Source organism: Tachyglossus aculeatus, chromosome 6 (genome assembly GCF_015852505.1).
Source record: "Tachyglossus aculeatus isolate mTacAcu1 chromosome 6, mTacAcu1.pri, whole genome shotgun sequence".
NCBI lineage: Eukaryota > Metazoa > Chordata > Mammalia > Monotremata > Tachyglossidae > Tachyglossus > Tachyglossus aculeatus.
Window position 1 is genome coordinate 42,460,324 of NC_052071.1, and position 27,294 is coordinate 42,487,617.

The 27,294-nt window shown below is 46.7% G+C and overlaps 1 protein-coding gene across 5 annotated transcripts in view; it reads right to left on the minus strand.

Moving 5' to 3' along the window:
* The window catches only part of PHKA1 (phosphorylase kinase regulatory subunit alpha 1), a 71,414-nt gene extending 59,040 nt beyond the window's left edge, over positions 1-12,374 (minus strand). For all 5 annotated transcript variants that reach the window (XM_038747887.1, XM_038747886.1, XM_038747885.1 and 2 more), the window contains exons 1-4: positions 12,294-12,374; positions 5,070-5,228; positions 2,785-2,832; positions 69-237 (exon numbers count right to left, since the gene is read on the minus strand). In XM_038747887.1, the coding sequence (XP_038603815.1) occupies positions 69-237; positions 2,785-2,832; positions 5,070-5,228; positions 12,294-12,371 (454 nt within the window). In that variant the 5' untranslated portion in view covers positions 12,372-12,374. The remainder of the gene's footprint in view (positions 1-68; positions 238-2,784; positions 2,833-5,069; positions 5,229-12,293) is intronic.
* Between the last annotated feature and the right edge of the window lie 14,920 nt (positions 12,375-27,294).

The following is a 27,294-nucleotide window of genomic DNA, read 5'->3' on the forward strand; positions in this document are numbered from 1 at the left end:
AGCCAGGATGCCCTAAATAGCAACCCTCCGGTATGTTGGCCCACGGACGGCCCTAACCCCTCACCTACCTGAAGCGGTCATTTGGGCCAGGAAGAGAAGGTAAATAGAGGTAGCGTCTAACTGGAGGTGTCCCCACTGGTCATCTCCCACCACGGTGGCACAGGTCTTGGTGTTGTACTTAGCATGCAGACTGTCCTTGGTGCTCTGACTGTATTTGAAGGACTCCACTTTGTCCACCTGAAACAAACCATCTCAGGAGGTAAATCACTAGGGTTCTAATCCCAGCTCTGCCACTTGTCTTCTGTGAAACCCTGGGCAAGTTACTTCACTTCTCTGTCCCTCTGGTTCCTCCTCTGGAAAATCAATCAATCAATCAATCATATTTAAAATGGGGTTTAAGACCATGAGCCCTATGTGGGACAAGGACCACGGCCAACCCGATTATCTTGTGTCTAGCCCAGCGATCAGTTCAGTGCCTGGTGCATAGTAAGTCCTAAAATAGCGTGCAAAAAAAAAAAAAAAAAATCACCACACAAGTCCAGTGGCTCTAATACTGACACACTTAAGCAAGCAATGATTTGTTTGGGAGCATGTATAACACACTAAATCCTCCAATACCATTTTTTCTCTTTGGAGATTCAGAATGGCTGAGAGAGAAAATCTGAGCAAGAGAGCAAAGAGCACGTTCAGGGGACATAAGTGGGCAATTCAGAGTGAGGGCAATGGAATCTACCTTGGGAGGCATGAGGAGAACATTGGGCAAAGATACTGAGGAATTTGGGGGTTCAGTTTGAAGGAAAAGTATTATTGGCAGGAGGAAGTATGAAGAGTAAATTTGATAGTCAAAATAAAAAGTCACCAAGTTTTGAGTGGAATTTGGGCTTTATTTAATAATAATCATGGTTTTTATTATGCACTTACTATTTGCCAAGCACTGTACTAAGCAGGTTCCAAACAGGTCTCACAGACTAATTAGGAGATGGAACAAGTATTGAATCCCATTTTGCAGATGGGGCATCTGAGACACAGAGAAGTGACTTGCCCAAGGTCACACGTCAGACAAGTGGCAGAGTCAGGATTAGAACCCCCGTTCTCCGACTCCCAGGCCCTTCTCTGCAGAAGTACATCCATATACTTAAAAGTAGTTATGCCCCTAAATAAACTCCTGGGGAAGGAAATTCCCAACAGGCCAACCTTAATACAAGAGAGTATTTGCACTTACACCGGAGTTTGGGAGAATGGCCAAAACTGGCAAGCATGGGAGGGACTTGCAGAATTAAAAATCTCGTCCCAATCTGCTGAGAGACATATATACATACACAGGCAATCTCCCTTAGTACATGTATATGCATATGTAGTAAAGTCCCACATCAAGTTGGAATTAGATGTTGGGTTCTGGATGGCCCCATGCTCACCAGTTTATGCTATTCTCCCAACCCCAGAATAATGCACATACGTATATCTGCCTCAAATATTCTCCTGCATTTATTCACTCCTTTCAACTTGGCTATTACCGGTACTACCTGTTTTTCTTCTGCACCCCCATTTGCCCATCTCATCCATTGAACTGTAAGATCCTTGAAGGCAGGGATGGTGCCTTCTATTTTCACTGCCATCTCCAGAGCTCTGACTACAGTGTTTAGCTTAGGTAGAAGCAGGAACAGCCAACACCCATCCCGGGTGGCTCCTCTTCCACCCATGTGCCAGGGCCACATGGGGAGAATCGCCATTTGCCCATCTCGCCACCCTGGCAGTCCAATTCTGCCCCACTGGAGTGGGATGAACAAATCTTCCAAGCCTTAAGGACGTTGGGATGGCTGTGATGTTGGACTCTGAAACAGCCTCCTGGGGCGGGAAGAAGCCTGACAGCAGCTCCTTCAGTTGTGAAGTACCAGAGTTCTTTTCTTTATGGTATTCGTTAAGTGCTTAGTATGTGCCAGGCACTGTACTAAGCTTTGGGGTGGATTCAAGCTCATCAGGTTGGACATAATCCCTGTCCTGCTAAGGGCTCACAGTTTCATTTTACAGATGAGGTAACCGAGGCCCAAAGAAGTGAAGTGACTTGCACAAAGTCAAACAGCAGACAAGAGGCAGAGCTGGATAAGAACCCAGGTCCTTCTGACTGTCAGGCCCATGGTATTTCCACTAGGCCATGCTGCTTCTCACAGTTGCAGTTATTGTTCTTGTTGTTGGGGCTGCCGTCCCCGTTGGCTTACTTTGTTTTGCTGTCTACATCCTTCCAATATTTCTATCGCCAACCGCCTCCCGCTCCCCATTTTTCAGGGACTGTGGGCCAGAAACCAGGTCTGAATGCTCATCCTTGTACCTTGCGTCAGCACTGCAGGCATTACTCTTGTTCCCATGGAAAGAGCCCGGGTTTGGGAGTCAGAGGTCATGGGTTCAAATCCCAGCTCCGCCAATTATCAGCTGTGTGATTTTGGGCAAATCACTTAACTTCTCTGGGCCTCAGTTACCTCATCTGTAAAATGGGGATTATGACTGTGAGCCCCACGTGGGACAGCCTGATCACCTTGTATCCTTCCCAGCATTTATAACAGTGCTTTGCACACAGTAAGCACTTAACAAATGCCATCGTTTATTTATCAGGGGCAAGGTTGAACTGATTGAACCCATCTGGGCCTCATTTTTTCCTCCCACAATTGGCACTGCAATAGCATGCTTGCCACCTCCTGATCTTCGGCAAGGGTGCCATGCAACAGGAGTAGAATTCTTGAAGCCCATTAGAAACAAATTACAGTGGAAAACTTGTCACCCATACTATACCTGTCTGATCATGCACTGCAGCAATCCTCTCATCAGCTTCACTACACTCTGCAAAGAGGAATGGAAAACAAACTTATTACACATACTCCTAGATGGTGAGAACACTTATGCAGCAACTGCAGCTGGCACATGACCTTTTAAGAGTGTGTAACCCTACCCTGAGTTCATCTTAACATGGCATTTGCTGGGTGCCCAAGAGAGCAGAACTTGCTGAGAGAAGGACAGAAGATCATATTGAACGCTTGCTGCTCGAAGGCCAAAAACCAAAAGGGAATTCATTTTTTTTTAATATTAAATCAAAGCAAGAAGACCAATAGGTTAAGTAAATCAAAGATGGGTCAGATTTAAGTTTAGAAAAGCAAACCCAACCATCCAGTAGACCTATCCTCGAGGAAAGGAGCGGGGTGGGACAGGGGAGAAATAAAAACAACTCAAAGAGCTAAAGTTCCTGGATTCTCAAAGAATCAGCCTGCAGTCTGGGAAGCCAGTACCCTTCCTCTAAATTTGCCTGACGTTGCCTCAGACATCCCAAGGAGACCCCCATTTGGAGGCCAGTCTGGGAAGGGAGGAAGCTCTATATCCGAAAAGTCTGCAGAAAGAGCAAAATGTCACTCGGAAATGACAGGAAAACCACAAGACCTTCCGATCTCTGGGTCTAAGCCATCTTCCCCTTCTCTCACTGTAGCCTAGGCTCCCTCACAATTGAAACACTTTAACAGACTGCCCGGATCATCCCTGACTCTGCCCGTCTAACCACAAACTATCCAAATGTCTCGGCAAAGGCCCGTCTGACAGTTGTAGGGGCCAAAGGCACTCTAATTTAGAGAATGCCAAACAGGTGTTTTGCTTCCACCGAAGGAGTCCGCCCAACCATCGCGCTGCTGAACTGAATCATCAAATCTAAACACACTGGTCTTAAAGTCCTCCCTTGCCCTGTTCCTCCTCTAAAAAAAGCGCTCGGGACAAACTAGAAGCAACTGACTCACAGGGAGATTAGCAGGATGACTCTGCATTAAAAACTCTCCTCCACTCCCACCTCCGCCAGGAAGCATCCCCAATTCTGGGGGGGCAAGACAAAGAGGCTCCATTTCTCCTGAGGAGCCGTCCAAAAACAAGCCCCCAAACCAGTTCTTCCAATGCCTTGGTTGGAACGGACAACCAACTCCGTAGTACTGTACTCTCCCAAGTGCTTAACAGAGTGCTTTGCATACCGTAAGCACTTTATAAATACCACCGATTGACATCTAATGCAATCTCTTAAAGAGCAGAGACCCCGCCTTTGGTTGACCCGACACTCCCTCAGCTCAGAAACTTGTGAGAGGGGCTTGGGCATCCATCCATCAGTGGTATTTATTGAGTGCTTTTTTAAAAAATTGTACTTGTACTTCCCAAGCGCTTAGTACAGTGCTCTGCACACAGTAAGTGCTCAATAAATACGATTGAATGAATGAATGAAAAATGGCATTTAAGTGGTTACTGTGTGTCAGGTGCTGTACCAAGCGCTGGGGTAGATACAAACTAATCAGGTTGGTCTCTGTGCATGTCCCACATAGGGCTCACAGTCTTAATCCCCACTTTCCAGATGAGGTTAACTGAGGCCAAGAGAAGTGACTTGCCCAAGGTTGATTTGGGGTAAGTCACTTTAACTTATCTGGGCCTCAGTTACCTCATCTGTAAAACGAGGATTAAGACTGTGAGCCCCCCGTGGGACAACCTGATCACCTTGTAATCTCCCCAGCGCTTAGAACAGTGCTTTGCACATAGTAAGCGCTTAATAAATGTCATTATTATTATTATTAGAAGGGGGAAGGGGCAGACAGACAACAAAAAAAACCCAAGTGGATAGGTGTCAATACTGTCAGAATGAATAAATAGAATTATAGCTATATACACATCATTAATAAAATAAATAGAGTAATAAATATGCACAAATATACACAAGCGCTGAGGGAGGGGAAGGGGGTAGGAGGAGTAGTGGGGTTAGCGGAGCAAGTCATGTTTTGTCTCCTGTCTACATGTTTTGTCACTTATCTACATGTTTTGTTGTCTGTCTCCCCCTTCCAGATTGTGAGCCCGTTGTAGGGTAGGGAGCGTCTCTCTATGTTGCCGACTTGTACTTCAGTCCAGCGCTCTGCCCACAGTAAGCGCTCAATAAATACGATTGAATGAATGAATGAAACTTGGGATTTTAGTTCACCTCCTTACCCCATCACTCTCCCCCACCATCTACACACACACACTTCCAGTCTTCTTCCTTTGTAGGACGCAGTGACCCTCCGGCGTACCTGTTCCAGTTCATAGGCCTTCGCCTTGTCCTCATCACGGTCGGCATTCTTCCGGTAAGCCAGGCCCAGTCCCCACACAGCCAAAATGCTGTACACGTTGTCTCGGACCCAGGCATCTTTCTGATCGAAGCTGGCTGGAAGCAGTCCCGTCACGGCATTCTGCAAGGCCACGAAAGGTTCGGGGAGATGAATCTTAATGACTTTGATATCTTGGGGGATGGCGGGGGCGACTTGCTACTCTGAGGTAGTCTGGCTGCCTTGTTAATCTCAGAAGGAGGAAATTCTGGAACAGAGAATGATTGCTCCATTTCTCTAAGACTGCTTACATCTTTACTACTACGTATTTAGTATTTTATTTATTTTGTTAAGAATGTGCATTTAGCTTTATTTCTGTTTGTTCTGACAGCTTGACACCTGTCCACGTGTTTTGTTGCCTGTCTCCCCCTCCTAGACTGTGAGCCCGTTGTTGGGTAGGGACCGTCAAGCGCTTAGTAATAATAATAATAATAATAATAATAATAATAATAATGGCATTTATTAAGCGCTTAGTATGTGCAAAGCACTGTTCTAAGCGCTGGGGAGGTTACAAGGTGATCAGGTTGTCCCACGGGGGGCTCACAGTCTTCATCCCCATTTTACAGATGAGGTAAATGAGGCCCAGAGAAGTCATGTGACTTGCCCAAAGTCAAACAGCTAAGTGGCAGAGCCAGAATTTGAACCCATGACCTCCAACTCCAAAGCCCAGGCTCTTTTCCACTGAGCCACGCTGCTTCTCACTTAGTACAGTGCTCTGCACACAGTAAGCACTCAATAAATATGACTGAATGAATGACTGACTGGCTGAATGAATGAATCTCTTCTCCCTGGAGCACTCATTTCCATTCTTGTTCCTGCCGGGCTCCGTTCCCTTTCTCAAACTACTTCATGCACCTTAATATGGATCCAAGCGCCAAGTAGAACTCTTCCCTCCTAAATAATAATTTCTTCCATAAGGTCCTTCCCGATATGATAGCATTTATGATAGCATTTATTAAGTGCTTACTATGTGCAAAGCACTGGGGAGGTTACAAGGTGATCAGGTTGTCCCACAGGAGGCTCACAGTCTTCATCCCCATTTTACAGATGAGGTAACTGAGGCCCAGAGAAGTCAAGTGACTTGCCCAAAGTCACACAGCTGACAAGTGGCAGAGCCGGGATTTGAACCCATGACCTCCAACTCCAAAGCCCAGGCTCTTTTCCACTGAGCCACACTGCTTCTTACTTAGTACAGTGCTCTGCACACAGTAAGCGCTCAATAAATACGACTGAATGAATGACTGACTGAATGAATGAATCTCTTCTCCCTGGAGCACTCATTTCCATTCTTGTTCCTGTCAGGCTCCATTCCCTTTTTCAAACTACTTCATGCATCTTAATGTGGATCCAAGTGCCAAGTAGAACTCTTCCCTCCTAAATAATAATTTCTTCCATAAGGTCTTTCCCGATATGATAGCATTTATGATAGCATTTATTAAGCGCTTACTATGTGCAAAGCACTGTTCTAAGCGCTGGGGAGGTTACAAGGTGATCAGGTTGTCCCACGGGGGGCTCACAGTCTTAATCCCCATTTTACAGATGAGGTAACTGAGGCCCAGAGAAGTCAAGTGACTTGCCCACAGTCACACAGCTGACAATTGGTGGGGCAAGATTTGAACCCATGACCTCTGACTCCAAAGCCCATGCTCTTTTCCACTGAGCCACGCTGCTTCTCCAGCGTGCTCCCTGCATGTACGTGGTTTTAATTTAATATTACAAAAGTTGCTATCAACCACGGCAGGACTCAGAAAAATCCGCCCTTAGCCTTTCTAATTTTTGGCTCAGTTTCCACATGCTCAGAAGTGAATCAACGGTATTTACTAAGCGCTTACTGTGCGCATATCACTACATCAAGAGCTCAGGAAAGCACGGTGCAAAAAAGCTGACAGACAAGTTCTCTGCCCACAAGGATCTTACAGTGTTGAGAGAGACAGGTATTAAAATAAATTAGTTTTAGAACAGCTCCCTTTGATCCAGTGCTGTTCTTAAAAACTTTATTATCCCAAGACTCTCTCAAGCAGACGGGGATTGTCTTTGTTGCTGAACTGTACTTCCCAAGCGCTTAGTACAGTGCTCTGCACACAGAAAGCGCTCACTAAAAACGATTGAATGAATGAATAAACTCCATGAGGGCAGGGAGTATGCTTACCTACTCTATTGTACTCTACCATGCGCTTAGTACAGTGCTCTGCTTGCAGTAAGCACCCACTAAACGCCACTGATTGATTTATTGAATCCAAATCCCCTCACGCCCAACCACTGAGGAAAAGCTTTCCTCTGTTTCACACTAAAGAGGGATTAACAGGGAAGGGCAGAGAAGGAGGCGGAAATGGAAATAGTTTGCTGAAGGGCAATTCGTCTAATAATTCCCACCTGCGTAACCCCTCCCAACACTTAGTACAGTATTCTGCACAAAGTGCTTAATAAATACTATTACTACTAAATGTAGGGTGGACAAACAGGAAAAAAGTTGATGATGGGGAATGAGGAAATCATAATGGGAGCCTGGAGGGGAGGGGGAAGCTGCTGCGGGGGAGAGGGAGAATAGGACAATAAAAACGGTATTTGTTAATGCTTGCTAGGTGCCAGGCACTGTAATAAGCGCTGGGATAGATACAAGCTAATCGGGTTGGACATGGCCAATGTCTCAGATGGGGCTCATAGTCTTAACCCTCATTTTACAGTTGAGGTGACTGAGGCACAGAGAAGTGAACTGACTTGCCCATGGTCACACAGCACACACGAGCCACAGACCAGCACTTAGAACAGTGCTTTGCACATAGTAAGCGCTTAATAAATGCCATCATTATTATTAGAATCCACGTCCTTGGCCCGGTCTCTATCCACTAGGCCATGCTGCTCCTTCCGCTGGTTATGAGTAAAAAATACTCTTTAGTAGCTACTACCAGCACAAGTATTATTCATTGTTAATAACAAGATAACACTTAGCCCCAGTCAAACCTCAATTTTTCCAAGGAAGAAACCGGAGAGGTGGTATGACTAAGTGGAAAAAGGGCATAAGACAAGAAGTCAAGAGGCCCTGGTTCTAGCGTCAGCTCTGTCGCTGACCTGGTTGTAGACATTAAACAAGTTGTTTCGGTTCTCTGGGCCTCAGCTTCCTCATTTATAGTAATAATAATAATAATAATGGCATTTTTTAAGCACTTACTATGTGCAAGTCACTGTTCTAAATGCTGGGGGAGGATACAAGGTGATCAGGTTGTCCCACCGGGGGCTCAGAGTCTTAAACCCCAATTTACAGATGGGGTAAATGAGGCCCAGAGAAGTGAAGTGACTTGCCCAAAGTCACACAGCTGACAAGCGGCGGAGCCGGGATTAGAACCCATGACCTCTGACTCCCAAGCCCGGGCTCTTTCCACTGAGCCACGCTGCTTCCCCATGGGGACAGCCCCAGTTCTCCCTACCACTTAAATAGTGTAAAATGGAGATTAAGACTGTGAGCCCCATGTAGGACAGTTTCATTACCTTGTGTCTACCCCAGCGCTTAGAACAGTGCTTGGCACATAGTAAGCACTTAACAAATATCATAATTATTATTATGAGTGAATGAATGAATGAGATAAATTACGGATATGGACTTAAGTGCTGTGGGACTGAGGGAGGGGTGAATAAAGGACGGTGCAAAAGGGAGTGAGTGCTTGGCACATAGTAAGCACTTAAATATCATAATTAGTATTATGAGTGAATGAGATAAATTACAGATACGGACCTGAGTGCTGTGGGACTGAGGGAGGGGTGAATAAAGGACAGTCCAAAACAGAGTGAGTGCTTGGCACATAGTAAGCACTTAACAAATATCATAATTATTATTATGAGTGAATGAATGAATGAGATAAATTACACATATGGACCAAAGTGCTGTGGGACTGAGGGAGGGGTGAATAAAGGATGGTGCAAAATGGAGTGAGTGCTTGGCACATAGTAAGCACTTAACAAATATCATAATTATTATTATGAGTGAATGAGATAAATTACAGATATGGACCTGAGTGCTGTGGGACTGAGGGAGGGGTGAATAAAGGACGGTCCAAAACGGAGTGAGTGCTTGGCACATAGTAAGCACTTAACAAATATCATAATTATTATTATGAGTGAATGAATGAATGAGATAAATTACGGATACGGACTTAAGTGCTGTGGGACTGAGGAAGGGGTAAATAAAGGACGGTGCAAAACGGAGTGAGTGCTTCGCACTTAGTAAGTGCTTAACAAATACCATTATTATTAGGTCACTGAGGCCCAGAGAAATTAAGTGATTTGCCCAAGGTCACACGGCTGACAAGCGGCGGAGTCGGGATTAGACCCATGACCTCTGACTCCCAAGCCTGTGTTCTTTCCATTAAGCCATGCTGCTTCTCTATTATTTACTAGTGAGTTCCCTGTGGGCCAGGCATAATCTTGTGGCTATCAATGTTTAGCAGAGTGACTGGTTAATACCATTATTATTAGTATTGAGGAAGAAATGCTCCCCCACACCCTAGAGAAGGAAATGGACATACTACTAATTTCCAAGTTTTCACTCGCCATCTGCTCATTAGAAATCAACTGTCCACTGCACAACTGACTTCTTATAAACACAAGGTCTTTCATGTTAACAGAAAATGTTGCATTTCCACTGGCCTTTCCCCCTCCTTCCTCATTCAGTCTGGGCACAAAGTCAATCAATACTTCCCTCAACTACACTCACCCTGAGGGACCCCCCACTCTGTCAATGCAGAACATAATGTCAAATCCTAGAGAAGCAGCGTGGCTCAGTGGAAAGAGCCCGGGCTTTGGAGTCAGAAGTCATGGGTTCAAATCCCAGCTCTGCCAATCGTCAGCTGTGTGACTTTGGGCAAGTCACTTCTCTGGGCCTCAGTTCCCTCATCTGTAAAATGGGGATTAAGACTGTGAGCCCCCCATGGGACAACCTTGTAACCTCCCCAGCGCTTGGGACGGGGCTTTGCACATAGCAAGCGCTTAATAAAAGCCATTATTATTATTAAATCATCCCTCCTAAAATCGTGAAGACGTCACAACATTAGAAGTCAGGAATAAAGTTACATGGAAAGGACTGCAAGAGAAAAACACCTCATCAACAGCCTCTATTTTTACCAAAGCTTTTGAGCAAACTCCTCAAACTACCTGTTACCATTTTCTACACACTAATTCTAACGCCCTCCTTTTTCCCACCTTCCTGACCCTCATAATAAGGACAATCTTCCCTCCGAGCACTCACTGGGCTCTCTTGCTGATACTTACTTTGTTCGCACTTACTGGAAACCAGAAACTGAAATCAGATTCCTACTTAAAGATGATACCACTCCAAATTTGCAGACATCACTGCATTACAAGAAGCTTAATTATGGAAACATGGCATTTCGAAAGGGACAATTCAACAGAAGAAATGGAATGGACCCGCAGAAATGAAAAAAAAAAGTACGGTAGGTTTTCATATTATTATAATCCTTTCTACACCTAGAGCCCTCTAAACAGTCACACGCTGATTAAATGAACAAAGCCTAGTTAAATCTCAAGAGTGGCTCAGTGGAAAGAGCACGGGCTTTGGAGTCAGAGGTCAATCAATCAATCAGTCGTATTTATTGAGCGCTTACGTGTGCAGAGCACTGTACTAAGCGCTTGGGAAGTACAAGTTGGCAACATATAGAGACAGTCCCTACCCAACAGTGGGCTCACAGTCTAAAAGGGGGAGACAGAGAACAAAACCATACTAACAAAATAAAATAGAATAGATATGTACAGGTAAAATAGAGTAATAAATATGTACAAACATATATACATATATACAGGTGCTGTGGGGAAGGGAAGGAGGTAAGATGGGGGATGGAGAGGGGGATGAGGGGGAGAGGAAGGAAGGGGCTCAGTCTGGGAAGGCCTCCTGGAGGAGGTGAGCTCTCAGTAGGGCCTTGAAGGGAGGAAGAGGTCATGGGTTCAAATCCCGACTTGTCAGCTGTGTGACTCTGGGCAAGCCACTTAACTTCTCTGTGCCTCAGTTACCTCATCTGTAAAATGGGGATGAAGACTGTGAGCCCCCCGTGGGACAACCTGATGGCCTGGTAACCCCCCCAGCGCTTAGAACAGTGCTTTGCACATAGTAAGCACTTAATAAATGCCATCATTATTAAGGATGTTTCATTCATTCATTCATTTGTATTTATTGAGCGCTTACTGTGTGCAGAGCACTGTACTAAGTGCTTAATTCAGTGGATGATCCCACCAATCATATTTATTGAGCGCTTACTGTGTGCATAGCACTATACTAGGCGCTTGGGAGAGGGCAATATAGCAATTACAGAGTCGGCAGACACTAGTTGACATCCGCACATCCGCCAAGCTAGCTCTCTTCCTCCCTTCAAAGGCCTACTGAGAGCTCACCTCCTCCAGGAGGCCTTCCCACACTGAGCCCCCTTCTTCCTCTCCCCCTCCTCCTCCTCCCCATCCCCCCTCCTTACCTCCTTCCCCTCCCCACAGCCCCTGTATATATGTTTGTACATATTTATTACTCTATTTATTTTACTTGTACATATTTATTCTATTTATTTTATTTTGTTCATATGTTTTGTTTTGTTGTCTGCCTCCCCCTTCTAGACTGTGAGCCCGCTGTTGGGTAGGGGCCGTCTCTATGTGTTGCCAGTACAGTGCTCTGCACATAGTAAGCGCTCAATAAATATGATTGATTGATCGATTGCCAACTTGGACTTCCCAAGCGCTTAGTCCAGTGCTCTGCACACAGTAAGCGCTCAATAAATCCGATTGAATGAATGAAATAGCACGGATTGACTGACTGCTCACTGCAATGAAAGGGTCCCGAATCTTTCCAGGATTGAGTCCCATGCGGGACAGGGGCTGTACTTCCCAATCGCTTAGTACAGTGCTCTGCGCACAGTAAGCGCTCAATAAATACGACTGAATGAATGAATGAATCTGCCACTTGTCAGCTGTGTGACCTTGGGCAAGTCCGGTAACTTCTTTGTGCCTCAGTGACCCCATCTGTAAAATGGGGATTGAAGCCTGTGAGCCCCATATGGGCCAACCTGATCACAGCCCTTAGAAGGGTGCTTAGCACGTGGTGGTGAGCACCTAAGAAATGCCATTATTAGGATTATTATGAGGATAATTTCCGCTCACCTGGTGGCAGAGGATGGTCTGCTGGACCAGCCTGGCGTATCCGTCCAGCCGGACTCCCGAGTTACTCCTGCTCCTCATGGCGGAGGAGGTGATGGATGGGGAAGACGCAGATCCCCCCGGCCCTGCACAGTAGGCGCCCAATAAATACGACTGAATGAATGAATGAAGGAATGAATGAATGAATGCCCGCTCCGGCCCGGCTCTGCCGGCACTCGGAGCGCCCCGCCCACGCCGCCCTCCCATTGGCCGGGGCACCGCGGGGGGCGCCGCCCATTGGCCGGGGGAGGGAGGGGGCGCCCTCCCATTGGCCGGGGCACCGCGGGGGCGCCGCCCATTGGCTCGGAGACCGCGGGGGAATTCCGCCCCATGGGACGGGGGAAGGAGGGGGAGCCCTCCCATTGGCCGGGGTACCGCGGGGGGCGCCTCCCATTGGCCCGAAGACCGCGCGGGGAGCTCCGCCCCATGGGACGGAGGAGGGAGGGAGGGGGCGCCATCCCATTGGCCGGGGAACCGCGGCGGGCTCCGCCCATTGGTCCGGAGACCGTGGGGGAGCTCCGCCCCATTGGCCGGGGAAGGACTGGGGGCGCCATCCCATTGGCTCGGAGACCGCGGGGGAGCTCCGCCCCATGGGAAACGGGGGAGAGAGGGGGCGCCATCCCATTGGCCGGGGCACCGCGGGGGGCGCCGCCCATTGGCCCAAAAACCAAGCTGGGAGCTCCGCCCCATGGGACGAGGGCGGGAAGGAGGGGGCGCCCCCCCATTGGCCGGGGCACCGCGGCGGGCGCCGTCCATTGGCTCGGAGACCGCGAGGGAACTCCGTCCCACGGGACGGGGAAGGGAGGCGGCGCCATCCCATTGGCCGGGGCATCGCGGGGGGCGCCGCCCATTGGCTCGGAGACCGCGGGGGAATTCCGCCCCATGGGACGGGAGAAGGAGGGGGCGCCCTCCCATTGGCCGGGGCACCGCGGGGGGCACCGCCCATTGGCCCGGAGACCGCTCGGGGAGCTCCGCCCCATGGGACGGAGGAGGGAGGGAGGGGGCGCCATCCCATTGGCCGGGGAACCGCGGCGGGCTCCGCCCATTGGTCCGGAGACCGTGGGGGAGCTCCGCCCCATTGGCCGTGGGAGGACTGGGGGCGCCATCCCATTGGCCGGGGCATCGCGGGGACAGCCGCCCATTGGCCCGGAGACCGCAGGGGAGCTCCGCCCCATGGGAAACGGGGAAGAGAGGGGGCGCCATCCCATTGGCCGGGGAACCGCGGGGGCGACGCCCATTGGCTCGGAGACCGCGGGGGAAATCCGCCCCATGGGACGGGGGAAGGAGGGGGCGCCCTCCCATTGGCCGGGGCACCCAGGGGGGCGCCGCCCATTGGCCCGAAGACCACGCGGGGAGCTCCGCCCCATGGAACGGGGGCGGGAGGGAGGGGGCGCCCTCCCATTGGCCGGGGCACCGCGGCGGGCACCAAGGCGGGCACCGCCCATTGGCTCGGAGACCGCGAGGGAACTCCGTCCCACGGGACGGGGAAGGGAGGCGGCGCCATCCCATTGGCCGGGGCATCGCGGGGGGCACCGCCCATTGGCTCGGAAACCGCGAGGGAACTCCGTCCCATGGGACGGGGGAGGGAGGGGGCGCCATCCTATTGGCCGGGGCACCGCGGGGGGAGCCGTCCATTGGCCCGCAGACCACGGGGGAGCTCCGCCCCATTGGCCGGGGGAGGACTGGGGGCGCCACCTCATTGGCCGGAGAAGGGAAGGGGTGGTGGCGCTCAATTAGCCTGGGGAGGGAGAGGCGTCATCCCATTGACCAGGGGAGGGCGGGCGGACACGCCTCATTGAGAGGAGGAGGGCTGGAGGCACCACGCCATTGGGCAGTGGAGGGCTGGAGGCGCCACCTTATTGGCCGGAAAAGGGAAAGGGGCGGTACCGCCCAATTTAGCCAGGGGAGGTAGAAGGGAGCCACCCCATTGGCCAGGGGAGGGCGGGCGGGCACGCCATTGGCCGGGGAGGGCTGGGGGCGCCACCTCATTGGCCGGAGAAGGGAAGGGGCGGTGCCGCCCAATTGGCCAGGGGAGGGAGGGGCGCCATCCCATTGGCCAAGGGAGGGCGGGCGGGCACGACTCATTGAGCGGAGGAGGGCTGGGGGCGCCGCGCCATTGGGCAGTGGAGGGCTGGAGGCGCCACCTCATTGGCCGGAGAAGGGAAGGGGCGGTGCCGCCTAATTAGCCAGGGGAGGGCGGGGTGCCATCCCATTGGCCAAGGGAGGCGGAAGGTAGCCACCCCATTGGCCAGGGGAGGGAGGGCGGGCGGGCACGCCTCGTTGAGCGGAGGAGGGCTGGGGGCGCCACGCCATTGGGCAGGGGCGGGCTGGGGGCGGCTCCCCATTGGACAGAAGAGGGCTGGAGGCGCCTCCCCATTGGTCAGACGCGGGCTGGCGCGCGCCTTCACCGCCCCCCCCCCTTCCACCAAGGTGCAGGAGCAGCGCCCCCCAGCGGCGATGAGGAGGACGCTTTTCGGGGCGGTTGGGCCTTCTGGGCCTACTGTGAGGGGGCGCTTATAACGCTCCCTCCCATTCATCCTTCCTTCCTTCCTATTTACTGAGCGCTTACACCTCCTCCAGGAGGCCTTCCCAGACTGAGCCCCCTTTTTCCTCTTCTCCCCATCCCCCCCCGCCCTACCTCCTTCCCCTCCCCACAGCACCTGTCTATTCAATCGTATTTATTGAGCGCTCACTATGTGCAGAGCACTGTACTAAGCGCTTGGGAAGTAATAATCAATCAATCGTATTGAGCGCTTACTGTGTGCAGAGCACTGTACTAAGCGCTTGGGAAGTACAAGTTGACAACATAGAGAGACAGTCCCTACCCAACAATGGGCTCACAGTCTAGAAGGGGGAGACAGAGAACAAAACAAAACATACTAACAAAATAAAATAAATAGAATAAATAGGTACAAGTAAAATAAATAAATAGATAAATAAGTAATTATTTATTTATTATTAATAAATAATAATAATGGTGGTATTTGCTAAGCACTTACTATGTGCCAAGCACTGTTCTAAGCGCTGGGGAGGATACAAGGTGATCAGGTTGTCCCACTTGGGGCTCACAGTTTTATTTGTACATATTTATTCTATTTATTTTATTGTGTTAATATGTTTTGTTGTCCGTCTCCCCCTTCTAGACCGTGAGCCCGCTGTTGGGTAGGGACCGTCTCTAGATGTTGCCAACTTGGACTTCCCAAGCGCTTAGTACAGTGCTCTGCACACAGTAAGCGCTCAATAAATACGAATGAATGAATGAAAGAATGAATCCCCATTGTACAGATGAGGTGACTGAGGCACGGAGAAGTTAAGTGACTTGCCTAAGGTCCAAGTTGGCAACATTTAGAGATGGTCCCTACCCAACAACGGGCTCACAGTCTAGGAGGGGGAGACGGACAACACAACAACACATATTAACAAAATGAATAGAATAATAAATATATACAAGATAGAATAGTAAATATGTATTTGTTACTCTATTTTACTTGTATGTATTTACTATTCTATTTATTTTGTTAATGACGTGCAGCTAGCTTTAATTCTATTTGTTCTGACTACTTTGACACCTGTCTACATGTTTTCCTGTCTGTCTCCGCCTTCTAGGCCGTGAGCCCGTTGTTGGGTAGGGACCATCTCTATATTATACTTCCCAAGCGCTTAGTACAGTGCTCTGCATGCAGTAAGTGCTCAATCAATATGATTGAATGAATGAATTGGTGCTTGGTTTGGTTATCAGGTGGCTGCCCCAGGGAACAAGGCAAAACCAGCACTTAAGAAACCTCCTCTATATGTTGCCGATTTGTACTTCCCAACCGCTTAGTACAGTGCCCTGCACACAGTAAGCGCTCAATCAATACAATTGAATGAATGAATGAATGAACTGGTGCTTGGTTTGGTTGTCAGGTGGCTGCCCCAGGGAACAAGGCAAAACCAGCACTTAAGAAACCTCCAAATGCATTCATTCAATCATATTTATTGAGCACTTACTGTGTGCAGAGCACTGTACTAAGCGCTTGGAAAGTACAAGTTGGCAACATAGAGAGACGGTCCCTACCCAACGGCGGGCTCACAGTCTAGTCCAAATAATAATAATAATGGTATTTGTTAAGCGCTTACTATGTGCAAAGCACTGTTCTAAGCGCTGGGGAGGTTACAAGGTGATCAGGTTGTCACAGTTTTAATCCCCATTTTGCAGATGAGGTAACAGGCCCAGAGAAGTTAAGTGACTTGCCCAAAGTCACACAGCTGACAGTTGGCGTAGTCGGAATTTGAACCCATGACCTTTGACTCCAAAGCCCGGGCTCTTTCCCCTGAGCCACACTGCTTCTCTAAATGTCCCTAAGCACTGAGCACTGACTTCTCCTCAATGGTCTCTGCATTCAGTCTATTTGCAAATTCATTCATAGAGAAGCAGCGTGGCTCAGTGGAAAGAGCCCGGGCTTGGGAGTCAGAGGTCATGGGTTCAAATTCTGGCTCCGTCACTTGTCAGCTGTGTGACTTTGGACAAGTCACTTTACTTCTCTGTGCCTCAGTTACCTCATCTGGAAAACGGGGATTAAGACTGTGAGCCCCACGTGGGACAACCTGATCACCTTGTAGCTTCCCCAGCGCTTAGAACAGTGCTTTGCACATAGTAAGCGCTTAATAAGTGCCATTATTATTATTCATTCAATCGTATTTATTGAGGGCTTACTGTGTGCGGAGGCCTTCCCAGCCTGAGCCCCCTCCTTCCTCTCCGCCTCGTCCCCCTCTCCATCCCCCCCATCTTACCTCCTTCCCTTCCCCACAGCACCTGTATATATGATTGTACATATTTATTACTCTATTTATTTTACTTGTACTTATCTATTCTATTTATTTTATTTGGTTAATATGTTTTGTTTTGTTCTCTGTCTCCCCCTTGTAGGCTGTGAGCCCACTGTTGGGTAGGGACCGTCTCTAGATGTTGCCAACTTGTACTTCATTCATTCATTCAATCGTATTTATTGAGCGCTTACTGTGTGCAGAGCACTGTACTAAGCGCCTGGGAAGTACAAGTTGGCAACATCTAGAGACGGTCCCTACCCAACGGCAGGCTCACAGTCTAGAAGGGGGAGACAGAGAAAAAACCAAAACATATTAACAAAACAAAATAAATAGAATAGTAAATATGTACAAGTAAAATAGAGTAACAAACAATTGCTTAGTACAGTGCTCTGCACACAGTAAGTGCTCAATGAATACGATTGATTGATTGATTGCAGAGCACTGTACTAAGCGCTTACGTCAGGTTACCAGCCTCAAAATACTATTTGTGTCACTGGCCAAGCCGGGCCGCAAATCCGGCTCCCAGGCAGCAAACAAAAGGGCGTTTAATCCGTAGCAGGTGTGCTTTCTGGAAATCGTCATCGTCATTAAGGAGTGCAGAACAATGTACAAGGAGCGTGGGAACATAAAAATGGAAATGAAAGGTAAGATTCCCGTCCTCCCAGAAGATCATCAGCTAGAATCCTGATTGAGCAGAGAGCAGATTCTTTGTGTACGGCCTAGTCAATCAATCAATCAATCAATCGTATTTATTGAGCACTTACTGTGTGCAGAGCACTGTACTAAGCGCTTGGGAAGTACAAGTTGGCAACATATAGAGTCGGTCCCTACCCAACGGTGGGCTCACAGTCTGAGATTTTGGAGGGGATGAGTCCTAGAAAATAGGACTTCACCCCTGCCTTTGAAGGACACCTCTGCCAATGGCTTGCTGAGAGCTCACCTCCTCCAGGAGGCCTTCCCACACTGAGCCCCCTCCTCCCCCTCGCCTTACCTCCTTCCCCTCCCCACAGCACCTGGATATATGTATATATGCTTGCACATATTTATTACTCTATTTTACTTGTACATATTTATTCTGTTTATTTTATTTTACTATGTTTTGTTTCGTTGTCTGTCTCCCCCTTCTAGACTGTGAGCCCACTGTTGGGTAGGGACCGTCTCTATATGTTGCCAACTTGTACTTCCCAAGCGCTTAGTACAGTGTCCTGCACACAGTAAGTGCTCAATCAATACTATTGAATGAATTTATACATGCTTGTACATATTTTTTACTCTATTTTACTTGCACATATTTATTCTATTTATTTTAATTTGTTAACATGTTTTGTTTTGTTCTCTGTCTCCCTTTTCTAGACTGTGAGCCCACTGTTGGGTAGGGACCGTCTCTATATGTTGCCAGCTTGTACTTCCCACGCGCTTAGTACAGTGCTTTGCATACAGTAAGCGCTCAATAAATATGAATGAATGAATGTATATATGCTTTTACATATTTATTACTCTATTTTACTTGTACATATTCATTCTATTTATTTTATTTTGTTAATATGTTTTGTTCTCTGTCTCCCCCTTCTAGACTGTAAGCTCGCTGTTGGGCAGGGACCATCTCTATATGTTGCCAACTTGTACTTCCCAAGAGCTTAGTACAGTGCTCTGCACACAGTAAGCGCTCAATGAATACGATTGAATGAATTTGGGGCCAGTCACTTTGCTTCTCTTTGCCTCAAGTTACCTCATCTGTAAAATGGGCATTAAATCCTCCTCCCTCCAGTTTAGACTGTGAGGCCCATGTGAGACAGGGACTGTGTACCACTTGTTAAATTGGTATCTACTCCAGGGATTAGAACAGTGCTTGGTACATATTCCTTCCTTTTTTCATTCATTCAGTCATATTTATTGAGTGCTTACTGTGTGCAGAGCACTGTACTAAGCACTTGGGAGAGTACAATATAACAATAAACAGACAAATTCCCTGCCCACAATGAGCCTATGGTCTAGAAGGGGAAACAGATCAATCAATCAATCAATGTACTAAGATACTAGTATAAATAAATTACATAGTAAGCACTTAATAAATACTGTATTTTTTTTTAAAGGGAAGAAAGTCCTTTCAGGAGCACATCAGCCTCAAGCTGCCTGACACTTTCCCCGCAGAAGGGAAAAAACAGATATTAGTATAATAAATAAATTACATAGTAAGCACTTAATACTGTATTTTTTTTTTTAAAGGGAAGAAGGTCCTTTCAGGAGCACATCAGCCCCAAGCTGCCTGACACTTTCCCCATAGAAGGGGAAACAGATATTAGTATAAATCAATAAATTACATAGTAAGCACTTAATAAATACTGTATATTTTTTTTAAAGGGAAGAAGGTCCTTTCAGGAGCACATCATCCCCAAGCTGCCTGACACTTTCCCCATAGAAGGGAAAAAACAGATATTAGTATAATAAATAAATTACATAGTAAGCACTTAATAAATACTGTACTTTTTTTTTAAAGGGAAGAAGGTCCTTTCAGGAGCACATCAGCCCCAAGCTGCCTGACACTTTCCCCAATTCACATTCCTTGGCCTCACCCCCGGCTTGCTTCATCCTTTGTCTCATCCTCTCTTTCTTCCGCCAGCTTGATTTCTTCCCCTCTTTCTCCCACCATTTGCCCTCCAAGTCTTCCACTCGGCTTTTTTTTTGAAATTTATTTTAATTTTCCTCTTCTCAGGTTGGGTGTTGGCCAAACTCTTTCGCTGCTGTCCCTTTCGAAGAAGAGGCTGGCTTGCTTTCTCTCCCGTTAAACCGTAAGCTTGTCACAGGTGTACATTGTCACCCTCATTGCAATGTCCTACCCCCCTGTAACCCAATTACCCAATATTCAGTCCCTGGTAATGTTATGTTTATGTTGCCAACTTGTACTTCCCAAGCGCTTAGTACAGTGCTCTGCACATAGTAAGTGCTCAATAAATGCGATTGATTGATTGATTGGTAATGACTGAGTGACAGATTTCAGGAGCTTTACAAACCAGGACAGCCTCTCCTTCCATGAGCTTCTGGCAATGATCCATTCATTCATTCAATCGTATTTATTGAGCCCTTACTGTGGGCAGAGCACTGTACTAAGCGCTTGTGAGAGTACAATACAGTAATAAACAGACACATTCCCTGACCCAACTAGAAAGCGTCAATATGATCACCCATGGAGAAAAGCGTAAACAGAGTTCTGACTGTTCAGACAGAAAGGAGACTGGAATTGAAAAGCTTATAATTAATAATTGAGCTATTTGTGGAGCACTTACAAAGTGCTGGAGTGGATGCAATATATGCAGAAAAGTCACAGTTCTTGTTCCACACCCGGCTCACAGTCTAAGGGGAAGGAAGAACAGGAAAGGCTATAATTAATAATTGAGCTATTTGTGGAGCACTTACAAAGTGCTGGAGTGGATGCAATATATGCAGAAAAGTCACAGTTCTTGTTCCACACCTGGCTCACAGTCTAAGGGGAAGGAAGAACAGACATTTAATTCCCATTTTACAAATGAGGAAACTGAGGCACAGAGAAGCAGCGTGGCCTAGTGGATAGAGCACAGGCTGGGAGTCAGAAGGACCTGGGGTCTAATCCCAAAATCTGCCACGTATCTGCTGTGCGACTTTGGCGTGGATCAGTGGGAAAAGCCCGGGCTTTGGAGTCAGAGGTCATGGGTTCAAATCCCATCTCCTCCAAGTGTCAGCTGTGTGATTTTGGGCAAGTCACTTCACTTCTCTCGGCCTCAGTGACCTTATCTGTAAAATGGAGGTTAAGATTGTGAGCCCCCCGTGGGAAAACCTGATCACCTCGTAACCACCCCAGTGCTTAGAGCAGTGCTTTGCACATGGTACACACTTAATAAATGCCATCATTATCATTATTATTACTATTTGGGCAAATCAATTCTCTGGCCCTCAGTTATCCCATCTGTAAAAGGGGTTTTAAATCCTACTCCCTCCTACTTAAACCGTGAGCCCCATGTGGGACTGGGATTGGGACCAACCTGATTAACTTGTATCTACCCCAGCACTTAATACAGTGCTTGGCACATAGTAAGAGCTTCACAAGTACCATAATTATTAATTCTGATTATTAAGGAGGGCGAGCCCTGCCTCTCCCGATCCCGTCCCAGGAGACTGCCTCCATGGTACCCTTTCTCAAGGCATTGGCTATTGGCTCCTGCCCGCTGAGAGCCTGAGGAAGGGAGCGGGTATTATGTTGTCGATTTGTACTTCCCAAGCGCTTAGTACAGTAAGCGCTCAATAAATACAATTGAATGAAAGCTAGCCCTACTGAGAGCTCACCTCCTCCAGGAGGCCTACCCAGACTGAGCTCCCTTTTCCCTCTCCTCCTCCTCATCCCCACCGCCCTACCTCCTTCCCCTCCCCACAGCACTTGTGTATATATATACATATATAAATATATATATATATTTGTACAGATTTATTACTCTATTTTACTTGTACATATTTACTATTCTATTTATTTGGTTAATGATGTGCATATAGCTTTAATTCTATTTATTCTGACGATTTTGACACCTGTCTACATGTTTTGTTCTGTTGTCCGCCTCCCCCTTCTAGACTGTGAGCCCATTGTTGGGTAGGGACCGTCTCTCTGTGTTGCCGACTTGTCCTTCCCAAGCGCTTAGTACAGTGCTCTGCCCACAGTAAGTGCTCAATAAATACGATTGAATGAATGAGTGAATGAATGAATCTAGCCTCACCCTATGGAGTTTCCCCGAGGTCATGGGTTCAAATCCCAGCTCCGCCAATTGCCAGCTGTGTGACTTTGGGCAAGTCACTTCACTTCTCTGGGCCTCAGTTACCTCATCTGTAAAATGGGGATGAAGACTGTGAGCCCCCCGCGGGACAACCTGATCACCTTGCAACTTTCCCAGCGCTTAGACTGTGAGCCCACTGTTGGGTAGGGACTGTCTCTATATGTTGCCAACTTGGACTTCCCAAGCGCTTAGTACAGTGCTCTGCACACAGTAAGCGCTCAATAAATACGATTGATTGATGAGAACAGTGCTTTGCACATAGTAAGCGCTTAATAAATGCCATCATTATATACAGAAGCTGCAGGCCATCTTCACATGCCCAAGGCCTTCACGTGCCAAAGGAATTCACATACTTCTATCTCTAATCAGTACAGAAATAGGAGACCTTCTTACATCCATAGCAACTGGGGTGATCAAATTGGAAAACTTTCTGAACCTCTTAATCCTCATCTCCCTGGCTGTACTTATCTTTGACGCGTTATTTCCTGAGGCAGAGAATCCAGACTAGTCATTTTCCAGGGCAGCTGTGGTGGGGAGTTTCCAATGTGATGCAAAACCGTTCAAGAATACGGATAATTTTATAAATCATCCCAACGGGATGGACGAATCTCCACCCAGTCAACCGAAAAATGATTTGCTGGCTGTGACTTCTCCACCGGGCTGTTCAGCTCTCTTCAATCTGCACCGTAGTCGTTTGTTTTCAGAGATGACGCCGTAGATGGTAAAATCCCATCTTGTGTAGAGAGCAACTAGTGAGGCAGTGTTGCCTAATGGAAACAGCTCTTCTGTCCGCTGTAGACCTTGGGTAAGTCCCTTGACTTTTCTGTGCTTCAGGTTCCTCATCTGTAAACTGGAGATTAAACACCTGTCATTTATTTATTTCTGTTTATGTCTATCTCCCTCTCTAGACTGTAAACTCCTTGTGGGCAGGGAGTCCACAAGGACAAATGACTTTTCTGTGCTTCAGGTTCCTCATCTGTAAACTGGAGATTAAATACCTGTCATTTATTTATTTCTGTTTATGTCTGTCTCCCTCTCTAGACTGTAAACTCCTCGTGGGCAGGGAGTCCACAAGGACAACTATGGTGCAGATTGAAGAGAGCCGAACGGCCCAGTGAAGAAGTCTGTTGTATGCCTGTCTTCTAGACTGTGAGCCCACTGTTGGGTGGGGACCGTCTCTATATGTTGCCAACTTGGACTTCCCAAGCGCTTAGTACAGTGCTCTGCACACAGTAAGTGCTCAATAAATACGATTGAATGACTGAATGCCTCCCTCTCTAGACTATAAGCTCCTTTTGGGCAGGGAGTCTGTTATATTGTTGTACTTCCCAAGCACTTGGTACAGTGCTCTGCACACAGTAAGCGCTCAATAAATATGATTGAATGAATGGATATATGCTTGCACATATTTATTACTCTATTTTACTTGTACATATTTATTCTATTTATTTTATTTGGTTAATATGTTTTGTTGTCTGTCTCCCCCTTCTAGACCGTGAGCCCACTGTTGGGTAGGGACCGTCTATATGTTGCCAACTTGTACTTCCCAAGCTCTTAGTACAGTGCTCTGCACACAGTAAGCGCTCAATAAATACTATTGAATGAATGAATGAATGAATGTTGTGTTGTACTTCTAGTACAACACAAGCATTTAGTACAGTGCCCTGCTCACAGTAAGCTCTTAATAAATATGATTGATCGATGGATTGATTCAGCAAATTCCCTGCCCATAATGAGTAAACAATAATAGTGATAATAATAATGAGCACTTACCACGTGTCAAGCACTGCACTAAGCCCTGGGGTTTGGCACATAGTAAGTGGTAATTATTATTATCATTACTGTTATTATCATTACTATTATTATTATCATTATTATTAACTCATTATGGGCAGGGAATTTGTCTGCCAATTCAATAACAGATATGTGCTGTGGGGCTGGGAGGGGGAATGAATGAAGGGAGCAAGTCAGGGTGACGCAGAAGGGAAGGGGAAAAGAGGAAATGAAGACAGTCAGGGAAGGCCTCTTGGAGGAGATGGGCCTCCTTGGAGGCTTTGAAGAGGGGGAGATCTGTTATATTGTTGTGTTGTACTTCTAGTACAACACAAGCATTTAGTACAGTGCCCTGCTCACAGTAAGCTCTCAGTAAATATGATTGATCTATCGATTGATTGATTTAGCAAATTCCCTGCCCATAATGAGTAACTAATAATAATGATAATAATAATGAGCACTTACCACATGTCAAGCACTGCACTAAGCCCTAGGGTTTGGCACATAGTAAGTGGTAATATTATCATTACTATTATTATTATTATTAACTCATTATGGGCAGGGAATTTGTCAATTCAATAACAGATATGTGCTGGAGGAGATGGGCCTCCTTGGAGGCTTTGAAGAGGGGGAGATCTGTTATATTGTTGTGTTGTACTTCTAGTACAACACAAGCATTTAGTACAGTGCCCTGCTCACAGTAAACTCTCAATAAATATGATTGATCGATCGATTGACTTAGCAAATTCCCTGCCCATAATGAGTTAATAATAATAATGACAATAATAATGAGCACTTACCACGTGTCAAGCACTGCACTAAGCCCTGGGGTTTGGCACATAGTAAGTGGTAATTATTGTTATCACTACTGTTATTATTATTATTATTAACTCATTATGGGCAGGAAATTTGACTGCCAATTCAATAACAGATATGTGCTGTGGGGCTGGGAGGGGGAATGAATGAAGGGAGCAAGTCAGGGTGACGCAGAAGGGAGTGGGAAAAGAGGAAATGAAGACTTAGGGAAGGCCTCTTGGAGGAGATGGGCCTCCTTGGAGGCTTTGAAGAGGGGGAGATCTGTTATATTGTTGTGTTGTACTTCTAGTACAACACAAGCATTTAGTACAGTGCCCTGCTCACAGTAAGCTCTCAATAAATATGATTGATTGATTGATTGATTGATTTAGCAAATTCCCTGTCCATAATGAGTTAATAATAATAATGATAATAATAATGAGCACTTACCACGTGTCAAGCACTGCACTAAGCCCTGGGGTTTGGCACATAGTAAGTGGTAATTATTATTATCATTACTATTATTATTATTATTATTATTAACTCATTATGGGCAGGGAATTTGTCTGCCAATTCAATAACAGATATGTGCTGGAGGAGATGGGCCTCCTTGGAGGCTTTGAAGAGGGGGAGATCTGTTATATTGTTGTGTTGTACTTCTAGTACAACACAAGCATTTAGTACAGTGCCCTGCTCACAGTAAACTCTCAATAAATATGATTGATCTATCGATTGATTTAGCAAAGTCCCTGCCCATAATGAGTTAATAATAATAATGATAATGATAATGAGCACTTACCACGTGTCAAGCACTGCACTAAGCCCTGGGGTTTGGCACATAGTAAGTGGTAATTATTATTATCATTACTATTATTATTAACTCATTATGGGCAGCGAATTTGTCTGCCAATTTAATAACAGATATGTGCTGTGGGGCTGGGAGGGGGAATGAATGTAGGGAGCAAGTCAGGGTGACGCAGAAGGGAGTGGGAAAAGAGGAAATGAAGACTTAGGGAAGGCCTCTTGGAGGAGATGGGCCTCCTTGGAGGCTTTGAAGAGGGGGAGATCTGTTATATTGTTGTGTTGTACTTCTAGTACAACACAAGCATTTAGTACAGTGCCCTGCTCACAGTAAGCTCTCAATAAATATGATTGATTGATCGATTGATTTAGCAAATTCCCTGCCCATAATGAGGAACTAATAATAATGATAATAATAATGAGCACTTACCACATGTCAAGCACTGCACTAAGCCCTAGGGTTTGGCACATAGTAAGTGGTAATATTATCATTACTAGTATTATTATTATTATTAACTCATTATGGGCAGGGAATTTGCCAATTCAATAACAGATATGTGCTGGAGGAGATGGGCCTCCTTGGAGGCTTTGAAGAGGGGGAGATCTGTTATATTGTTGTGTTGTACAACACAAGCATTTAGTACAGTGCCCTGCTCACAGTAAACTCTCAATAAATATGATTGATCGATCGATTGATTTAGCAAATTCCCTGCCCATAATGAGTTAATAATAATAATGATAATAATAATGAGCACTTACCGCGTGTCAAGCACTGCACTAAGCCCTGGGGTTTGGCTCATAGTAAGTGGTAATTATTGTTATCACTACTGTTATTATTATTATTATTAACTCATTATGGGCAGGGAATTTTTCTGCCAATTCAATAACAGATATGTGCTGTGGGGCTGGGAGGGGGAATGAATGAAGGGAGCAAGTCAGGGTGACGCAGAAGGGAGTGGGAAAAGAGGAAATGAAGACTTAGGGAAGGCCTCTTGGAGGAGATGGGCCTCCTTGGAGGCTTTGAAGAGGGGGAGATCTGTTATATTGTTGTGTTGTACTTCTAGTACAACACAAGCATTTAGTACAGTGCCCTGCTCACAGTAAGCTCTCAGTAAATATGATTGATCTATCGATTGATTGATTTAGCAACTTCCCAGCCCATAATGAGTAAATAATAATAATGATAAAAATAATGAGCACTTACCACATGTTGAGCACTGCACTGGGGTTTGGCACATAGTAAGTGGTAATTATTATTATCATTACTATTATTATTATTAACTCATTATGGGCAGGGAATTTGTCTGCCAATTCAATAACAGATATGTGCTGTGGGGCTGGGAGGGGGAATGAATGAAGGGAGCAAGTCAGGGTGACGCAGAAGGGAAGGGGAAAAGAGGAAATGAAGACTTAGTCAGGGAAGGCCTCTTGGAGGAGATGGGCCTCCTTGGAGGCTTTGAAGAGGGGGAGAGGCATTCCAGGCCAGAGGCAGAATGTGGACAAGAGGTCAGATGTTAGATAGACGGGATCGAGGAAGAGTGAATAGGTTGGCATTAAAGGAATAAAATGTGCCAGCTGGGTTGTAGGAGGACAGTTGCGACTGTGAGCCAGCTGTTGGGTAGGGACCGTCTCTATATGTTGCCAACTTGTACTTCCCAAGCGCTTAGTACAGTGCTCTGCACACAGTAAGCGCTCAATGAATACAATTGAATGAATTAATGAATGAGCTAAGAGGGAGCAAGGTGATTGACGGCTTTAAAGGGGGAGGAGGGTGGGCAGCCACTGGAGCTTCTTGAGGAGTGGGGAGACATGCTGAGAGCTCACCTCCTGCTGCTGAGAGCTCACCTCCTCCAGGAGGCCTTCCCAGACTGAGCCCCTTCCTTCCTCTCCCCCTCGTCCCCCTCTCCAGCCCCCCATCTTACCTGCTTCCCTTCCCCACAGCACCTGTATATATGTATATATGGTTGTACATATTTATTACTCTATTTATT